At 39.4% G+C, this 22,012-nt stretch overlaps 1 protein-coding gene across 2 annotated transcripts in view; it reads right to left on the minus strand.

Annotated features, from left to right (window-relative positions):
* The window catches only part of CPLX1 (complexin 1), a 199,843-nt gene that overhangs the window by 60,817 nt on the left and 117,014 nt on the right, over positions 1–22,012 (minus strand). For both annotated transcript variants that reach the window (XM_075825532.1, XM_075825533.1), the window contains one exon: positions 10–185. In XM_075825532.1, coding sequence (XP_075681647.1) covers positions 10–185 — 176 coding nt within the window. The remainder of the gene's footprint in view (positions 1–9; positions 186–22,012) is intronic.

Raw genomic sequence — 22,012 nt, forward strand, 5'->3', positions numbered from 1 at the left:
TGTGCTTACCTTATCCCTGATACCTTGCCTCATGACTTCTCTCTCTGCTTCCATCTTTGTATATTTTGCTTTCCTTTCCTCCTCTTGCTGACGTAGAGCCTCTTGCTGTTCTTCCATTTTCTTTTGGGCGTCTGGATCCTTCTCTTCGTCCCCCCCAAGCATTTTTCCCATGTCTTTTGTAGCACCTATAAATAAAATTAAGAACAATTACTACAAGTGCTATAACTTAGTTAAGCTGAATAATTATACTTTGTTTAGCTATATACAGTATACAAACTGTACTTTTGCAATTTAGATGCTGCGAATGCTTGACTTAAAGGGCTGGTCATGTTGAATGAATCCTTCATGTTATGTGGTTTATTTTCTGTCTTTAGGACTGTCCGAGATGTGCCTTTTAATACATTTGGCGCATTTCACTCTGACGAATTTTAGTTTAAGACTAGAGTGTGAAACGTCAGTCTTAATAAATCTCCCCCTATATGTTCTGTAGCTGACAGTTCAGGTACAATTAGTACCCCAGAGACTTTTTTGGATATCATTATCATTTGCATGTTACATTTATCTTGAGAAAAAAGTTGCTTGTATATTCATGCTCAAGTAATTTTAGACTTTTTTACTGTAATATTTTAAGGCTTATGTAACGTCCGTGGCCGCAGACCGCAGACTTCTCTCATCCTGCCAACGCCTTCCTTCCCGGAGATGCCAGCACATGCGGCCGTCCTAGCCTGCAGTGTCCACTAGGGTGAGCACCTCGAGCTCAGTCCCGGCTTTAAAGGGCCAGTGCACACTCATGTTTAGAATTGTCTAATCACCCTGGACTATAAGAAGGGCCCAGCCCCTTCACTCAGTGCCTGAGCGTTGTTGTGTTTTCCTGTGTCAGTCTAGCAAATGGTCCCTTAGTGTTTTCCTGTTCCCAGTGTTCCCGTTCCTGCTACCTGTATCCCGTATCCCGTGCTACCTTGTTCCTGTACCTTAAAAGAGTTGGAGTCGTGTTGTGTTACACCACGCCTGGTGTCTGCTGCCAAGGTCCCATCTGAGCCATCGCTACTGTCTGTACTACCACAGATACCCTTGCTTGGACTATAGACTTTACTTGGTACACTGATTGGCCAGCTTCTATCCCGCTGCAGTTCGTGACAGATCGTGACAGCTTCCTTATCAATCTATGGAAATTATATGGTTTCTTTAAACAAACAGTATTCTTTGAAAGCTGAATAAAATGAAAATTAAATAAAGCTTTAAAGCCAGACTAAGTAGTAATCAATGTAAGTGCACAATGACTACCTAATAAGCATTAAAATTAATGATCACCTTTGAAATCTAAATAGATCCAAAATTTATGATTCATTTTATAATATGTAATGATAATTTTCTGTCTGCTTGCAGCTATCAGTAGAGAGATCTTAGAAGTTTACAGCATAGGCTCTCTTTGAACTCAATAATAAATCCATTTGCATCCTAAGCTCCCCTAGTGGTGGGTCCAGGTAGCCAGAATTGTATAATTTAATTTTATTGAAATTGTGGGGGTTTGGAGCTATGTACCAGAATAACAGATCTCCAACCTCTGTAAAAGTATATTATAAGATCATTTTGAAAATATTTTTGGACCAAAAAACAACTTGGTGTTCAAAGGTGGTATTTATTTTAAAGCCTAATTCCACACAGAGGCTGAAGATGTAGTACACCCACACATGTATGTAGCCTGCATATTGCGTCCCTTTTTCTCTGCTGGTTTCTGTAACGGTGTAAAGGTGGGTGGGCTTTTCCTGGTGTGGAGTTGTGCTGAGTGATATGACCAATGAGCTGCCTCCCCTGCCCTCTCCGAGTCTCATCCACCCTCTCCTTTCTGTTGTTTTTTCTGTTACTGTGTTTTAGAAGACAAGTTTTGTACATTTACAGAAAGCCTGTTGACAGGAAAGGGTTACATCAGGTTGCTGGAAGGCAAAGAAGTACAATACTATTGATATATGAAAAATAATATACCAATTGTAATAGCATTATTATTATTTATTTACTATTATGTTGGTCACAGAAAAAAAAGTCTAATTTTTTCTCTTTATATCAACAAATTCATATATCCTGACAATTCCCTAATATCCCAGCCTCCTGGTTAATGTAACATTGAAAAAGATTGATATGAGGATTTTTGTTTTTTATTAATGAGGTTTTTTTTATGAGGTTTAACTACAATAAATTTGCCGTCATGTCTGGTTTTGTAAACACTTCTATTTCCCATAAAATAACAATTCTGGGGCATCTTTTGTTAGAATTCTACAATGTGCGGTTCCTCTTGTTATTCTTGCTGGAAATGTACCACCATTCACATTGTCAATAGATTATGCCCCTACACAGTCTGACAATGTCAGCACCAATTGGACAGTTTCAGAGTGTGTAGGGACATGGCCAGGGAATGTTTACAGGTCCTCTTTAAATAAATATAAATATATGTATATACATGTAAATATATATATATATATATGTGTGTATATATATATATATATATATATACATATACATCTGGAAGATTTGATGGCCTTAGGAATACTATAATTTTTTTAATGTCTGTATGATTGCTTCAATTCACCTGACATCTGTACAGAAGATGAAGGGAATCTGCTTGCAAACCCCAGGTCAGAAAGATCAATGCTGTTCACTCTTAAAACCTTTACTTCTCGAAATCTATCTTCAAAAATGAAATGCAGTAGTGAGGAAATGATGGTATAAAGCCAGTAGTTTCCTGACCCCATTAAAATAAATTGCATTTTTGGCTGGAGATCAAATATTGCATAGGTTTCTTAGTCTCAGGACTCCTCTTCATACATCATTCATACTACTCAACCAGTTCAGATGACAAAAAGGCTCATTTAACTAATGCTTACAAATTTCCGAAAATTTGTTAATTCATATATTTTGTTTTTATCAAAAAGGCAACTTCTTTGTATAAAAAGAAATCAAGCAATAATTTTATATAGTATATATTATTATTATTATTATTATTTTATATAGTATGGTTTGAGGAAAGAATATCCCAAATGTCAATTGTCAAATTAAATCTGAATTTTTGGTGGTTCTTTTCCAGCTGTGGCACCAATTTGTTACTCTGTATGTATCTGCTTCTGATGAAAAGTTGTATGAACAGTTTCTTCAATCTCAACCACGGAAGCTTATAATGTCGTTAAAGGTCTTTCAGTGGTCTCCCTCACTAGTATTCTCAGTGGTCAACTCGTTGTTTTGTCAGATGTAGCTAAGGGTAGTTAGCAAGTGTCCCTGAAATAAACTGTACACTGAGAGATCTCGTTGGCGGCAGTTGTTCAGCTGCCTTGAAACCAAGCTAACCTGCCACATGGCTGTCAAAATATGAGTGGTAAAGTGTGATCCCATAACCACGGTCCAGTAAACCCTTTTTAAATGTAGGATCCAGCAGATGCTGGTTGCTTTGCAGCTATTGTACTGTAATTTCTTTTTAGCTTTATGCAGAAAATCTCTGGGGCCTCATTACATTTCCAAACTCTGTCATTACACTCCCAGACACAAAGCAATTTACTTTACTTGTTCGTTCTTTACTGAACAATTTTGATCGTGTTTTTTTATTTTTATTTTATATCTGTTTGTTTATACTCTTGAACTTACTTCTCTCTTAGGGTATGTTCACGCAGAGTTTTAAAATTTCTTCAGGAATTTTGACCTGCCTGCACTTTCTTTGCCGCGTTTTTTGCTGCATTTTTCGGCGGCGGCCATTGAGCGCAAAATGGTTTCTCTGCCTCCTATTGATATCAATTGGAGGTCAGAGACAGAACCGCGGGAAGAAAGAGCAAGTGGCTTTTTTTTCCCGCAAGCTTTTTTTTCCGCTCACGGGGAAAAAACGCCATGCGCATCACAGGAAAGACAGCGGGAGCTCAGGGAGTTAAATGCATGGCTGAAGTCTTGGTGTAGAGGAGAAGGATTTGGGTTCCTAGAGCACTGGGCTGACTTTTCATTGGGGTACAAACTGTATTCTGCAGATGATTTGCACCTAAATGGAAGGGGGTCCGCTGTGCTGGGGGAGAGAATTCTAGCTGGGGTGGCGGAGTATTTAATCTAGGGCTGAGGAGGGAGGTCAATGTAAAAAAAAAAGGGGTAGCCAGGTTAGAGAGGGGTCAGACTATATTGGTGGGGGGAGAAACAGAATGTGGGGAGAGGACTAGACAACAAGATAAGGAGATCCTTTCGTTACAAAACATCAGTGTAAATAAAAATGAGAAATGATATGAAGGCGAGTGTGAAAGAGACAATAGTGGGTGAATAGTGGGTGAATACTGTGAGGAGGTTGAAACCTTGTGGGTGGAACTAGAAAGGGAGGTAAACACTGAAAAAATTACTTTTGGTGTAATCTATAGACCCCCCAATATAACTGAGGAGATGGAGGGTCCGATATATAAACAGATGGAGCAGGCTGCACAGGCGGGTACTGTAGTGATAATGGGAGATTTTAATTTCCGGGATATTAATTGGTGTCATGGTTCGGCTTCAACTGCAAAGGGGAGACATTTCCTCAACCTGTTGCAGGAAAATTTTATGGGCCAGTTTGTGGAAGACCCGACTAGAGGTGAAGCTCTGTTGGATCTGGTCATTTCTAATAATGCAGATCTTGTTGGGAACGTCAATGTTCGTGAAAACCTCGGTAACAATGATCATAATATAGTTACATTTTACCTATACTGTAAAAAACAAACGCAGGCTGGGAGGGCAAAAACATTTAATTTTAAGAAAGCCAATTTCCCCAGGATGAGGGCGGCAATTCAGGATATAGACTGGGAAGAACTAATGTCAAATAATGGAACAAATGATAAATGGGAGATTTTCAAATCTACTTTGAGTTATTATAGTGCAAAATGTATTCCTATAGGTAACAAGTATAAACGACTCAAATTAAACCCCACATGGCTTACACCTTCTGTGAAAGGGGCAATACATGACAAAAAAAGGGCATTTAAAAAATACAAATCTGAGGGTACAGCTGTAGCCTTTGTAAAATATAAAGAGCTTAATAAAATCTGTAAAAATGTAATAAAATTAGCAAAAATACAAAATGAAAGGCAGGTGGCCAAGGATAGTAAAACAAATCCTAAAAAATTCTTCAAGCATATAAATGCAAAAAAGCCCAGGTCTGAACATGTAGGACCCCTAGATAATGGTAATGGGGAGTTGATCACAGGGGATCAAGAGAAGGCAGAGTTACTAAATGGGTTCTTTAGCTCTGTATATACAACTGAAGAAGGAGCAGCTGATGTAGCCGGTGCCAGTGCTGTTAATATATCAGTTGATATACTGAATTGGATGAATGTAGAGATGGTCCAAGCTATATTAAATAAAATAAATGTGCACAAGGCCCCGGGACCAGATGGGTTACACCCTAGAATTCTTAAAGAGCTTAGTTCAGTTATTTCTGTCCCCCTTTTCATAATATTCAGAGAATCTCTAGTGACTGGTATAGTGCCAAGGGACTGGCGCAGGGCAAATGTGGTGCCTATTTTCAAAAAGGGCTCTAGGTCTTCCCCAGGTAATTATAGACCAGTAAGCTTAACATCCATCGTGGGGAAAATGTTTGAGGGGCTATTGAGGGACTATATACAGGATTATGTGACAATAAATAGCATTATAAGTGACAGCCAGCACGGTTTTACTAAGGACAGAAGTTGTCAAACTAACCTAATCTGTTTTTATGAAGAGGTGAGCAGAAGTCTAGACAGAGGGGCCGCTGTGGATTTAGTGTTTTTGGACTTTGCAAAGGCATTTGACACTGTCCCCCATAGACGCCTAATGGGTAAATTAAGGACTATAGGTTTAGAAAATATAGTTTGTAATTGGATTGAGAATTGGCTCAAGGACCGTCCGTATCCAGAGAGTTGTGGTCAATGATTCCTACTCTGAATGGTCCCCGGTTATAAGTGGTGTACCCCAGGGTTCAGTGCTGGGACCACTATTATTCAACTTATTTATTAATGATATAGAGGATGGGATTAATAGCACTATTTCTATTTTTGCAGATGACACCAAGCTATGTAATATAGTTCAGACTATGGAAGATGTTCATGAATTACAGGCAGCTTTAAACAAACTAAGTGTTTGGGCGTCCACTTGGCAGATGAAGTTTAATGTAGATAAATGTTAAGTTATGCATCTGGGTACCAACAACCTGCATGCATCATATGTCCTAGGGGGAGCTACACTGGCGGATTCACTTGTTGAGAAGGATCTGGGTGTACTTGTAAATCATAAACTCAATAACAGCATGCAGTGTCAATCAGCTGCTTCAAAGGTCAGCAGGATATTGTCGTGTATTAAAAGAGGCATGGACTCGCGGGACAGGGATGTAATATTACCACTTTACAAAGCATTAGTGAGGCCTCATCTAGAATATGCAGTCCAGTTCTGGGCTCCAGTTCATAGAAAGGAAGCCCTGGAGTTGGAAAAAATACAAAGAAGAGCAACGAAGCTAATTAGGGGCATGGAGAATTTAAGTTATGAGGAAAGATTGAAAGAATTAAACCTATTTAGCCTTGAAAAAAGACGACTAAGGGGGGACATGATTAACTTATATAAATATATTAATGGCACATACAAAAAATATGGTGAAATCCTATTCCTTGTAAAACCCCCTCAAAAAACAAGGGGGCACTCCCTCCGTCTGGAGAAAAAAAGGTTCAAGCTGCAGAGGCGACAAGGCTTCTTTACAGTGAGAACTGTGAATCTATGGAATAGTCTACCGCAGGAGCTGGTCACAGCAGGGACAGTAGATGGCTTTAAAAAAGGGTTAGATAATTTCCTAGAACAAAAAAATATTAGCTCCTATGTGTAGAAATTTTTCCTTCCCTTTTCCCTTCCCTTGGTTGAACTTGATGGACATGTGTCTTTTTTCAGCCGTACTAACTATGTAACTATGTAACTATGTAACTATGTAACAATTTTGATCGTGTTTTTTTATTTTTATTTTATATCTGTTTGTTTATACTCTTGAACTTACTTCTCTCTTAGGGTATGTTCACGCAGAGTTTTAAAATTTCTTCAGGAATTTTGACCTGCCTGCACTTTCTTTGCCGCGTTTTTTGCTGCATTTTTCGGCGGCGGCCATTGAGCGCAAAATGCTTTCTCTGCCTCCTATTGATATCAATTGGAGGTCAGAGACAGAACCGCGGGAAGAAAGAGCAAGTGGCTTTTTTTTCCCGCAAGCTTTTTTTCCGCTCACGGGGAAAAAACGCCTCCGTCTCCCATTGAAATCAATGGGAGGCAATTTAGTAAAACTATCTAGAGTTTGGACAAATATTTCGAAGTTTTCAAAGTTTATTTTGAAGCAAGTAAAAACCTACTACCTAACGGGCTATTCATATCTGAGTTGGAGGCTCGGTCAGGGACCTCCTTCGCAAAACCAGGAGAAATTACCAGAAACAATAGCACAGGATGGATACCCTGACGGAAAGTCGACTGAACCCATTAAAGTCAATGGCTTCCGTCGGCCGCCGGTGGTGTCGGTGTTGCATTGGAACTGTTGCGTCCAGCATTCCCCTGTTCTACTCCTCTGACAGAGCAGAACAACTGAATGCTCAGACGCAGATGTGAACAAGGCCTAAATGATGGGAAATGTATACTACTACTACTACTACTACTCCTACTACTACTACTACTACTACTACTACTATTACTACTATTACTACACTGTACAAACTTTAGTATTCCTTATAAAAAAGAACTGAGCTAGAAAACTAATGTATAACTTAATACTGAGGGGATTCCAAAAGATAGTGTAAGATAGCAGTACTCACAAGTATTCTATATTTGTTAAACAACTTTTAACAGCTCATGCACATGGCAAAACTCTGTTCACAGACCCTGTACCACAGCACACGTCCGTGTATGGTGCCAACAAGTGGCACTGTGTTCTTCCCTAGAAGCAATCCTCAAAATGAAGGGGCTGCAACGCTATTTAGTCACTGTTGCTCCTTCACAGGTTGAACTCCCATGATCATAATGTTATGGCATATCATAGAATGCAGGGGTGTAACTAGAATTTATAGGGCTCCATAGCAAAAATAGATGGGCCCCTACCAAGTAGTGACAGGAAAATAAATCAGCAGCGAAAGTAGTAATAACTAAAGGTATGGATAATAGTGCCATACAGTATATATCAGAGAACCTACATAACAGTGTTAGATAGTAGAAAATAATCAACTTGTTATTGCCCCACAAAAAGGAACAACATTTTTGCACCTGAGTAGGCCCACTCAACCTTTCGGCCCCATAGCAGCTGCTATGGCTGCTAAAGCTATAGTTACGCCCCTGCTAGCATGTACAACAGTATAGATAAGTAATTTTTTTTTTATTAAAAAGGGAATGGGGGAGATTTATTCAAACTTGTATAAAATAAAAATGGAGGTGTTGCCCATAGCAAAAAAAAAACAAAAAAACAGCTTGCTACTTCTTATTTTCTGGACATTTTTTGAAAAATGAGAGCTGGAATCTGATTGGTTATTTTTTTTTTTTGCACCAGTTTTAATAAATCTCCCTCAATCTCTTGATATTTTAACAATCAAATATAAATATTTTTACTGTCTTTATTTGAAGACTTTCTGCTTCACAACTTGATTATAGTAAATGGAAAGCTCAGTCTTTAATGATAGGCATAAAAAAAGAAAACTGTATATTTCTACCAAAGCCATTCTTCTGCTATAAAACAACCTGTTAATTAAGATTTGTATAGAAGAGAATATATATTAATCCCTGCTGTAAAGTTTATTTCTTCCATTGCAGAGTGATTTTTTTCTTATGAACACTTGAAATGTTGAATTTTAATGGAAAAGCACTAATGAGAACATAGAAAAAATAAAGATGAAAGCTTCAAATTGCAGCTTTTAGCAGTAGAGACCATTTAGCAACATGGATAAAAAAAAAATCACTTATCTGGGGATTCAAGCTGTTGTCTGTGAAAGAAAATGTCACCTTTAGTAGTTTTCAGTTTTTTGTTCACAAATTTTATATTTAAAATATAGATGTTCAGATAATTTTCACGAGAACATGCTGCTTTTATTAACGCTGCGTGTGTTCGTAGCTCTTTGCAAAATAAGGCTAAGGCGTATTTGAACAAGGAAAGCTGTTTTCATAATGACTTAAAGGCTGATACAGTATCTTCCTCAGCTTTACAGTGGAGGATGAGAAGAATATTTTAATGTAATAAAATGTTGTTAGCTATGTGGATATAAGCTGAATTTCCTTTGGCTAAGGTCCAAAAACATACAATCTAGGTACATCAGCAGGACACTTCACATTATCCTTACAGAAAATGCTATTGCCATTATTTAGCTAAGGATAAAGTTCAGTACACGGTTAAGTTTCTCTGTCATACACTTTTCAATGAACTTAAAAAAACACTGCCTTTAAAGCTATACTCTCAAATTAGTAACCATTTATTTTATGCGTGTTTGCAGTGGCGGATAATCATAGGGGTGTTTGGGGTGGCCACCCGTGTCCTGAGGTCACCCAAAGTACATTGCAGTTTTGTCGCATAGTTTTGGTGCGAATCACTGCCATGTAAGTATAAGGGGGATGGATTAGTTTAAGGGATGGATTAGTTTAAGGGGACTGGGGTCTGTATTTAGGGAGTCCGTATTTAGGGGGTCTGGTCTGGGGTTTGTATTAGTTTAAGGAGTTTGTATTAGCTTAAGGGGTCTGTGGTCTGTATTTAGGGGTCTAGTCTGGGGTCTATAACAATTTAGGGTCTGGGGTCATTATTCGTTTAGGCAGGTGTGGATGTCTTTATTTAGGGTTATTATCTGATGTCTGTAATTAAGGGTCTGGTCTAGGGTCTGTATTTATTTGGGGTGCTTGTTCTGCAGTCTGTAATTATTTAGGGGGGTCTGGGTACTGCAATTGTTTAGAAGGTCTGGGGTCTGTATGTAATCTAGGGTGTGGTCCTGGGTCCAAATTTATTAGTCTGAGTTAATGTATGGGCCTGGGGTCTGAATTTGCTTAGGGATCTGGTCTAGGGAATGGAACAAGTTAGGGGGTTTGGAATCTCTGCAGTCATCAGAAGAAGTTGCCATAAAGATTTGTGTCAGATGGAGAAAAAAATAAAAGAGAATGACTCCCATCAGAGGAGACGTCACCTGTGAGTCACTGGATTTATAGAGAATCCCTCTCCTCTCCTAACATGTTCATTATAGGAAATCCTTGTATTCCACAAAAAGTCTTTGTGTAGCCCAGGACTAATAGACATCTAGGTGTTACCAATCCTGTTGTCAGGAGGATGTGTCCCTACAAAGTATGATGCTGTCAGCAATGATTGGAGACTGTCATTATGTACTTTGACAGCAGAATCATAACATCCATTTGTCAATGCTTGCAAGGAAAATTGGTGTTAACTATAGTCATGGCATGGCACATTGACGGTGGAGAAAGGGGATCCAAGTTTGGGGAACAGCCCAGGGCCTATGGTCTACTTAATCCACCACTGCATGTTTGAGGCTCTGTCCACCTTTTGCAATTTTTTTATTTGCTACAAATGCATCTAAAATGAAGCATCTTTGCAAACAGGGTTGATTAAAAATTATCCTACTGTGTTGTGTATATAGGTGTTATGTATATGTATATGTCTCCATAATTACAGACTACAAAAAAACCCTGTGTGGTCTAATTCAGCAGTTGTATTGCCTCCCATCTGCCCTCTACTTCTTGAAAACATTCAGTTGGTTATTTTAAACAAATTATAAAACAACAGCTTAAAAGGGTATTCCAGCAAGAAGCCTTTATCACCTATCCACTGGATATCACCTATGAATGCTCGACTACCGCTCCATTCAAACTACTCCTATCTGTGGTCGTGGGCGGACAGAGGACCATTCTAGCGATTAACCCAACCGATCTAACATTTATAGTTGGATTCATGATCAATGCTTTTGGCTGGAATACCTCTTTAAAATGAAAAAACTAATAGATCAGTGTTAACACAGACTTTCAATAACTTTTCAATGGCTTTTGTTGTGTGATATCACGCTGCAGCAAGTTATCACAGTCAAGCTAAAGATGGCTACATCTATATACTCAAAATTAAAGGGGTTCTCTGCTTTGGACAATACCTACTAATTATAAGGGTCCCCTGATAGCAAGCTGATTATAAAGTGAACCCACTGAGACCCCCAGTGATCAGCTGTAATCTGTGGGTAAATCTAGCAGCAAAAATTTTCAATCACTGGAAATTAAGCTAAACACAGTGCCCATTCAAATCATTAGGTTCTCTGGACAGGACAGGATAGGGTGCAGGACAGGACAAGTCTTCTTTGTAACTGCTTTCCCCACTGGCCAAGAGATGAGGATCCCTCTCTGTTAGGGTATATGGGAAGCAGAAAGGTTACATTTTTTACATTTGTTAGACACATAATATATTGTAGGATTTAGTGATCAACCCTGTAAAAATCTATAGCTGTAAACATCTAATAAACCTGTAAAAAAAAGTTTCTCTCTTTTAAAGAGAACCTGTCACCTTCCATTCTATAATTAATTACAGAAAGTAGAAAATATTCAATGAATATTGTGATCCCATCGCCATGTTCTAAACTATAAAGGAAATGTTTCCTAGAAGAGGGCATGCTGTTATAACAGCAAAAGGGGATCTGATTCCAAATTAATGGTTGTTTGATTTTTCACATTCATTTATTTTATAAAAGAAGACCTAATAAAGGTCAACATTTTTGTAGGATTCCTTATAAACTATGAAATGGATCAAAAACCCTATTAATGAAAGCCATTTCAGCTCATACGTTGGTTACTCATAAATGGCTTATATAAACTTTTCCTGACTCCTCAATGACAAAACTTATACTATAATATGTGTCAGTGACCTCTATGGGTTTATATAACTAGTTATATTTCTGGTTTTGTATTATGAGAAGGCTGGGTGACAACTCTTGTGGAATCTACTAGGATGACTTACATTATACACAGTGCTTAACATTGAACAATATAAAACTCTCAAAGTCCATACAAAAATATGAATAGAGCTCTGCCCAAAAGAGCTCACAATCTTAGAAGTGGGGAAGACTAGACATTGGTGAGGGAGAGCAATGGTTAAAGTTGACCTACATTGGTTACTACATGAGGTATAAACATAAAAGATTATTATGAGGTTATAAAGACTTGAGTTTTAAGCAACTGTTTTAAGTTTTTGAAGTTAGGCGCAAGTCTAATGTAACAATGTAAAGAATTCTACAGAGTGGGTGCTGCTTGGGAGACAAACCGTCGATGCACATACTAAAAGTTATGAGAGAGGAGGACAGCAGTAAGTCATTGTAACAGCAGACAGGATGATTTGGAGAATATTTGTTGATTTGATGAGGTTAGAAATTTAAGAGGCTTGAGACTTGTTTGACTTGGTTTGAAACTAATGCTTAATAACCTGAATTTTATATTGTAATTAATAGAAAGCTAAAATTGATTTTTACCCAAAATATAACATTTGCCATATATTGCCAAGGGTATAAGCTAAACATGTTTTATTTACCCACAGAGATATTGTCAGTTTTTTGTTATGTTCTGCTGGTCATTTTTGAAAATGTAACAGGAAGTACAGCCATATTAGTTGTCACCATTTCATTGGCTTCTCAGGAAATGACGACCGTCACTTTATCATTGATTAAACATGCTGATAAATTACAGATTTTCCGTTTCTAAGAACTTAATTTAAAGGTAAAAACCAATATGGCTACACTTTCTGTTGTCACTTTTTCAAAAATAGCCCCCACAACAAAACAGAAGAATTCCACTATCTCTAAATCTGAGCTACTTATAAACCTTTGACTACTTCTTTAAGCTTTGATTTACTAATACATGGCCAAGTTTATGTTCTGTGTGGAAATCCTGTATAAGACACTCACAGAGATGGGCAGTAAATAAACAGCAGATATGGAGGGATAGATAAGTCTTGTAGGAGCTTTTATGTGTATATTGCCAAAAGTCTTATTAGAAAGATGTTGCAATAGTCAAGGAAAATAAATTACAAAACTGAGAATTAAGACGTTAGTGTTTCCAGACTTAGAAAAGGGTGCTAAGAAATGTTACTCAAAAGGGATGTTCTAGGTTTTGTGGAATGAAGGATAGAAGCAAGTCAAGGGTTACCCAAAAGCAACATGCTTGTATCATACGAAGAATAACAGAAGTTTAGAGCAGTGAAAGGTTTTGTCCAGATTAAGTTGCAGTTATCCCTGTGACATTCATGAAGAGCTTGCCGAGAGACAGGTAGAAATATTTCTTAGAACATAGAGGGAGAAGTCAGGATAAGACAGAAGCGCTGCAGGGGAGAATGAGAGCAGGTACAGCCTAAACATACTGCACCCCCTACCAAAATGACCACCACATTACACTGAAACTTGAGCACAGAGAAGGCTGTCACCCCACTATCAGTCAGCCTGTTGCCATGCCAAGTGCATATTCTTTAAAAAGCAAATTAGAAAGGTTTTCAGTTATTTTCCTGTTAAAATCTAAATTTCATGACACTATTAGGCTATGTTCACACAGAGTGTTTTGCCGAGTTTTTTGACGTGGAAACCGCGCCGCAAAACTCGTTAAAAACGGCCCGAAAATGCCTCCCATTAATTTCAATGGGAGGCGGAGGCGTCTTTTTCCCGTGAGCGGTAAAACCGTCTCGCGGGAGAAAGAAGGGACATGCCCTATCTTCGGGCGTTTACGCCTCTGACATCAATGGGAGGCAGAGAAAGCGTATTTCGCGGCGTTTTATGCCCTCGGCGCTCAATGGCCGCGGGCGAAAAACACCGCAAAAATCGGCGTGCAGGGAGAGGAAAATCTGCTTCAAACTTCCAAACAGAATTTCGAGGCAAAAATTCCGCCTGCAAAAAACTCTGTGTGAACATAGCCTAAGAGTATTAGAGTATTATTGACACATTCCAACCTTTGAGATTACTGCCACACAGTAATTTGTCCTTAAAAAAATAGATTATAAATGATATAAAGAACACCAAGATCTTCTCTAAAAAGCAACAGAGGGAATAAACAATTGTATTGCCAGCTATTACATCATGCCACCTGGTGCCATCAAAATGAATTGTCACGTAATTTTTTTATTGTTACTGATCCTGGAACATTATGAATACTTCCAAATAAAGTGTATTTCTAGCAGTGCTGGCATTGATTTATATGTGTATCTTCTTAACAAAGTCCTGGACATTTCAGCCTTGAAAATGCAAATAGAAAAGGATCATATTAGTGTAGTGTTAGTTGTACATCTGTTCTGTCATTTTGTTATGTTCCATATCTCTTGGGATTTGTCTACAGTCGTCGTTGAAAGTGAACAGTTTGCAGAAGGTGTTTTTAGTAGGCTTCAATCCCCACATGACAGTCATTTTACCTCCAGGCAAATCTTTTTAAGATCAAGTCTTACTAGGAATACAACTGTCAGGACAGGAACAGTAATATTGTATAGACACTACAGAAACACTTGAACAATCTTCTTCATCAGGTGGGTTCAAGCAAGAACAGAATTACTGGTCGTCAAAACTGTATATTGAAACAACACAAACAATTAAACTGGATTAATGGATTAAAACTGTACTGTACCTATAGTGTGTGGTATAGTGATCATAGTACTAATATAAAGTTGACAATGTTATTCACTATATTTTCTACGGTTCAGTAAATTATTTGTTCTTTGGTAGTACTAGAATGCTATTTGATTATTCCTAAGAATTATTTGCATAGTAAGTAACATTTTGGATTGCAAAATACGAGCAATGTTTTCTGAAAAAAATGGGAGTCAGAGGCAGACTGAGAATTGTCTAGGCCCTAGGGGTTGGAATGGTCATGGGCAATTTACCATATTAGTATAAAAAACCTTGAGAAGGCTGCTGGTGAAACGCGCATAGGGGCATTAGGGTCCTCCTTGATTTTTATGAATTTTTGCAATTTTGCACTTTATTGCCATTTTTTTTCTTTTTGATGATCTACAGTGAAGGAAATAAGTATTTGATCCCTTGCTGATTTTGTAAGTTTGCCCACTGTCAATGACATGAACAGTCTAGAATGTTTAGGCTAGGTTAATTTTACCAGTGAGAGATAGATTATATAAAAAAAATTAAAAAAAATAACATTGTCAAAATTATATATATTTATTTGCATTGTGCACAGAGAAATAAGTATTTGATCCCTTTGGCAAACAAGACTTAATACTTGGTGGCAAAACCCTTGTTGGCACGCACAGCAGTCAGACATTTTTAGTAGTTGATGATGAGGTTTGCACACATGTTAGATGGAATTTTGGCCCACTCCTCTTTACAGATCATCTGTAAATCATTAAGATTTAGAGGCTGTCGCTTGGCAACTCGGATCTTCAGCTCCCTCCATAAGTTTTCGATGGGATTAAGGTCTGGAGACTGGCTAGGCCACTCCATGACCTTAATGTGCTTCTTTTTGAGCCACTCCTTTGTTGCCTTGGCTGTATGTTTCGGGTAATTGTCGTGCTGGAAGACCCAGCCACGAGCCATTTTTAATGTCCTGGTGGAGGGAAGGAGGTTGTCACTCAGGATTTGACGGTACATGGCTCCAACCATTCTCCCATTGATGCGGTGAAGTAGTCCTGTGCCCTTAGCAGAGAAACACCCCCAAAACATAATGTTTCCACCTCCATGCTTGACAGTGGGAACGGTGTTCTTTGGGTCATAGGCAGCATTTCTCTTCCTCCAAAAACGGCGAGTTGAGTTAATGCCAAAGAGCTCAATTTTAGTCTCATCTGAACACAGCACCTTCTCCCAATCACTCTCAGAATCATCCAGATGTTCATTTGCAAACTTCAGACGGGCCTGTACATGTGCCTTCTTGAGCAGGGGGACCTTGCGGGCACTTCAGGATTTTAATCCATTACGGTGTAATGTGTTACCAATGGTTTTCTTGGTGACTGTGGTCCCAGCTGCCTTGAGATCATTAACAAGTTCCCCCCGTGTAGTTTTCGGCTGAGCTCTCACCTTCCTCAGGATAAAGGATACCCCACGAGGTGAGATTTTGCATGGAGCCCCAGATCGATGTCGATTGACAGTCATTTTGTATGTCTTCCATTTTCTTACTATTGCACCAACAGTTGTCTCCTTCTCACCCAGCGTCTTACTTATGGTTTTGCAGCCCATTCCAGCCTTGTGCAGGTCTATGATCTTGTCCCTGACATCCTTAGAAAGCTCTTTGGTCTTGCCCATGTTGTAGAGGTTAGAGTCAGACTGATTAATGGAGTCTGTGGACAGGAGTCTTTTATACAGGTGACCATTTAAGACTGCTGTCTTTAATGCAGGCACCAAGTTGATTTGGAGCGTGTAACTGGTCTGGAGGAGGCTGAACTCTTAATGGTTGGTAGGGGATCAAATACTTATTTCTCTGTGCACAATGCAAATAAATATATATAATTTTGCCAATGTGATTTTTTTTTATTTTTTTTATATAATCTATCTCTCACTGGTAAAATTAACCTAGCCTAAAAATTCTAGACTATTCATGACTTTGATAGTGGGCAAACTTACAAAATCAGCAAGGGATCAAATACTTATTTCCTCCACTGTATACATTTACTGGTCACTAGAGCTGAGCAAATAAGATAAATGTAGAGCTAAAAGAAAGGAATCAGCACATTTTGTTTCTTTGTAAGATGAATGAAGGTCCCTTGTGAATACTTTATCTATTTCATGGTTGATAGCTCAGAAGGACAGCTGCTAAAGAATGAGACCAAAGTACCTTTAAAAAAAATATTGATTTTATTCAGTAAAAACAAAGATGGATTCCACTTAGGTTTTGTTTTTCAATTTTATCTTAGCTAAGCAGGTACATTTTCTGAAATAACCTATTTAATGACAGCATGGAAAACACCAACATTGTTAGATTATTGGGTAAAAGCACCTAGTGCATTTTGAGTCCTCTTTTTTATTAGAATATATTTTAGGCAGCATGCCAGGTTTGAAAAGGTGTTGAGGTGTCAAAACAGTAGGAGTCCCCCAATAGTGACCCCATTTTGGAAACTACACCCCTCAAGGAATTCATCTATGGTTGTTGTTACCATTTTGACCGCACAGTTTTTTCACAGCACCTATTTGAATTGGGCTGTGAAATGAAAAAAATGCAATTTTTTCCAATAAAATGTCATTTGTGATCAAAATTTCTTATTTTCACAGGGAACAAAATACCCCATATTGTTGCCCAATTTGTCCTTAGTCCGGCAATACCCCATTTGTGGTGATAAACTGCCGTTTGGGCCCATGGGAGGGTTCAGAAGGAAAGGAGCGCTATGTGTTTGTTGGAGTCCAGATTAGCTGGATTGGTTTTCGGGTGCCATGTCGCATTTGCAGAGCCACAGAGGTATCAAAGCAATGGAAACCCACCATAAGTGACCCCATTTTGGAAACTACACCCCTCAAGGAATTAATTTATGGGTGTTGTGACCATTTTGACCCCATAGTTTTTTCACAGAACTTATTTGAATTGGTTTGGAATTCAAACAAAATTATTTTTTTCCAATAATATGTAGTTTTGGCTGAAAATTTCTTATTTTCACAAGAAACAAAATACCCCATTCTGTTGCGCAATTTGTTCTGAGTGCCGCAATACCCCATTTGTGGTGATAAACTGACGTTTGGGCCCATGGGAGAAGCCCCTGAGGTACCAGTACAGTTGAAACCCGCAAGAAGTGACCCCGTTTTAAAAACTACACGGTTAAGGCATTCATCTAGAGGTGTAGTGAGCATTTTGACCGGAGACATACACCCCATAAACTGTAATGTGGGTTCTCCTGGGTATGGCAATACCCTACATGTGGCTGTTATCAGCTGCCTGGGCACACAGCAGGGCCCAGAGGGGAAAGACGAGGGGGAATAAGCTGTGCGGAGTACATCAGGGTAAGTAAAATTGGGGTAAATTATAAACCAAGGGATGTATGATAAATTTTAAAACACTCTTTCATACAGAGCTCTGGTTTTTCGGGGACACGTGTCACATTGATATATTGTGTCCTCCCTTATCCCCCTCTTATAGCAGACTTTGCACCTCTTTTGACTTTTTCCCTTCTTGCCAGTTTGGGGAACTTCTCCTGGAAAGTGTTGCCCTGGTACGATGCGTGTGGCCTTGCTTCCAGAAGTACTGGGTGCCCCCCCCCCTTCTTGGTCCCTAAAGATTAGGTTCTTGATAATCACCACTTGAAATTCCAGGAAAGTTCCCCTCTGGCCTGCACATCGACGTAGCACGTACAAAGCCATCGGTATGAGGTGCCCGGCCAGCTTCTTATACCACACCGCATGGCGCTGAAGGGCTTCAGTACTTGATCTGACAAGTCCACCCCTCCCATGTACCTATTGTAGTCCAGGATGCAGTCTGGTTTGGGGGTCTCTGTACTGGTACCTCGTACTGGTACATGGGTACTGGTGTGGCCATGTATTGTTGTCAATACAAGGACATCTCTCTTGTCCTTGTACTTGACACACAATATGTTGCTGCTAGATTGTGCCCTGCTCTCACCCCTTCTGAGTGTTTGCCCAAGCAGTGTCTTAGGGAGGCCTCTCAGATTTCTTCTAGCAGTGCCGCATGCCGCAGGACTTCTGGAAGCGAGGCAGTTGAAGAGTGGGACGCTGGTATAAAAATTATCCAGGTAGAGGTGGTGACCCTGGTCCAGCAGTGGGTGCACCAAACCCCACAATATTTTTGCATTAACTCACAGAAAGGGGGGGCATTCTGGGGGCTGAATACTGCTGTCCTTCCCTTCATATATCCTAAATTTGTAGGTATACCCTGATGCACTCTCGCACAGCTTATACATCTTCAAGCCATACCTTGCCCTCTTACCCGGCAGGTACTCGCGGAATTGAACCCTCCCTTTAAAATGTACCAGGGACTCATCAATAGAAATACACTTCTCGGGGGTGTATGCTTGGGCAAACCGGGCACTGAAATGGTCTAATAGGGGTCTCAGTTTACACAAACGGTCAAAACTGGAGTCATCTCAGGGTGGGCACTGCTCATTATCAGCATAATGTAAGCGAAGTATTGCATCATAACACATCCTGAACATGGCCATGCGGTACATCGGGGTATGGTATAAGATGTCTGTGCTCTAGTAGGTCCTAATCGATGGCTTTTTCAGAGGCCCCATGTTCAAGTGAAGTCCCCAGAACTTGCCCAACTCTGCTGCGTCTACAGGAGTCCACCTGTGGGATTGGGCATAAAATGATGTGGGGTTCTTAGTAATAAATTTGTCTGGGAGACCATAAGCTCTATAAAGTCATCAGTGAAAAAGAACTTGAAAAAGTCCATCTCACTGAGCCCCGCCGTGCTAAAATTTGATCCCCGGACTGCCCGTATACTCAGGGATTTGGTGCTCATAATTGTCTGGTGTGGGGGTCCATATGGGGTTGCTTCACTCAGGGGGCTTCAACTGCGACGGGGTCACTTTTCTCGGGGTTTCAACTGTGGTGGTGGTCCTGGGACGTCTCCTAGGTGGTCCCTCCTCTTCATCACTAGATGAGGAGGTTCACAAATAAAAAAGAGTCGGAGGCAAGAAATGCATAGGCCTCTTCGGCAGAAAATGACCTTTGGGACATCTTTTATTATTTATGTGTGACACGTGTAAATTGTGTGCTAAGACACGTGTATTATGTATACAGCAAAAAAAAAAAAATTCTTCTAAAACTTGAACAGAACACAGTAAAACTATAATTCCCTAACTAAAAGCAATAGGGTGCTACCCAAAACATTATTTTTATATATATATATATATATATATATATATATATATATATATAGAATGAGTGGATTTCCCTACAGACTCTGCTTAGGCAAACACTCAGAAGGGGTGAAAGCAGGGCACAATCCAGCAGCAATATATTGTGTGTCAAGTTCAAAGACAAGAGAGATGTCCTTGTAGTGACAACAATACATGGCCACACCAGTACCCATATACCTTTACGAGGTACCAGTACAGAGACCCCCAAACAAGACTGCATCCTGGACTATAATAGGTACATGGGAGGGGTGGACTTGTCAGATCAAGCCCTGAAACCCTACAGCACCATGCGGAAATCGAGGGTGTGGTATAAGAAGCTGGCCGTGCACATAATACAGATGGCATTGTACAATGCATACGTGCTACATCGATGTGCAAGCCAGAGGGGAACTTTCCCGTAATTTCAAGAGGTGGTTATCAAGAACCTATTTTATATGTACCAGGAAGGGGGGGCACCCAGTATTTCTGGAAGCGGGGCCACACACATCGTACCAGGGCAACAATTTCCAGGAGAAGTTCCCCAAACTGGCAAGAAGGGAAAGAATCAAAAGAGGTGCAGAGTCTGCTCAAAGAGGAGGATAAGGAAGGACATAATATACCAATGTGACACGTGTCCCGAAAAGCCAGGGCTCTGTATGAAAGATTTTTTTAAAATTTATCATACATCCCTTGATTTTTAATTTACCCCAGTTTTATTTACACTGATGCACTCCGCACAGCTTAATCCCCCTCTATTTTCCCTTCTGAGGCCTGCCATGTGCCCAGGCAGTTAATAACAGCCACAAGTAGGGTATTGCCGTACCCAGGAGAACCCACATTACAATTTATGGGGGGTATATCTCCGGTGGTGCATGCTGGGCACAATATATCGGACACTGAAAAGGTATATATATATATATATATATATATATATATATATATATATACACACATATATATATATATATATAAAATTGCAAATCTCACACTGCACCATCTGCTGCGCAATACCTTTTAGACAATACTTGTGGGGTCAAAATGCTCACTACACCTCTAGATGAATGCCTTAAGGGGTGTAGATTTTAAAATGGGGTCACTTCTTGGGGGCTTGAACTGTACTGGTACCTTAGGGGCTTCTACATTCATGACAGCACCAGAAAAGCTCCTGTAGGCCAAATGGTGGTCCTTCCCTTCTAAGCCCTGCTGTGTGCCCAGGCAGCAGATAACAGCCACATGTAGGGTATTGTCGTACCCAGGAGAACCCACATTACAATTTATGGGGTATATATCTCTGGTGGCGCATGCTGGGCACAATATATTGGACACTGAAATTGCATATATATATATTTATATATATATATATATATATATATATATATATATATATATATATATATGGAAAATTGCAAATCTCACACTGAACCATCTGCTGCGCAATGCATTTTAGACAATACCTGTGGGGTCAAAATGCTCACTACACCTCTAGATGAATGCCTTAAGGGGTGCAGTTTCCAAAATGGGGTCACTTCTGGTGGGTTTTCATTACTTTGATACCTCTGGGGCTCTGCAAATGCGACATGGCACCTGAAAACCAATCCAGCAAAATCTGGACTCCAAAGAACACATAGCACTTCTTTCCTTCTGAGCCCTCCCATGCGCCCAAATGGCAGTTTATCACCACAAATGGGGTATTGCGCACTCAGGATAAATTGGGCAACAAAATGTTTTTTTATTTTCCTTGTGAAAATAAGAAATTTTGAGCCAAACTACATATTATTGTAAAAAATTACATTTTTTTTTAAAATTCACAGCCCAATTCAAATAAGTTCTGTGAAAAAACTGTGGGGTCTAAATGGTCACAACACCCATAAATTAATTCCTTGAGGGGTGTAGTTTCCAAAATGGGGTCAGTTTTGGGGGATTTTTACTATTTTGGCACCACAATACCGCTTCAAACCTAGCATGGTGCCTAAAATATATTCTAATAAACAACCCAACACCAGGTGCTTCTTTGCTTCTGGGGCTTGTGTTTTAGTCCACTAGCACACTAGAGCCACATGTGGGACATTTCTAAAATCGGCATAATCTGACCAATACATATTTAGTGGTGTTTCTCTGGTAAAACCTTCTGTGTTACAGAAAAAAATGGATTCAAATTGAATTTCTGCAAGAAAAATGAAATTTGCAAATTTCACCTCCACTTTACTTTAATTCCTGTGAAACGCCTAAAGGGTTAATTAACTTTATAAATGC

This window comes from Rhinoderma darwinii, chromosome 1 (genome assembly GCF_050947455.1).
Source record: "Rhinoderma darwinii isolate aRhiDar2 chromosome 1, aRhiDar2.hap1, whole genome shotgun sequence".
Taxonomy (NCBI): Eukaryota; Metazoa; Chordata; class Amphibia; order Anura; family Rhinodermatidae; genus Rhinoderma; species Rhinoderma darwinii.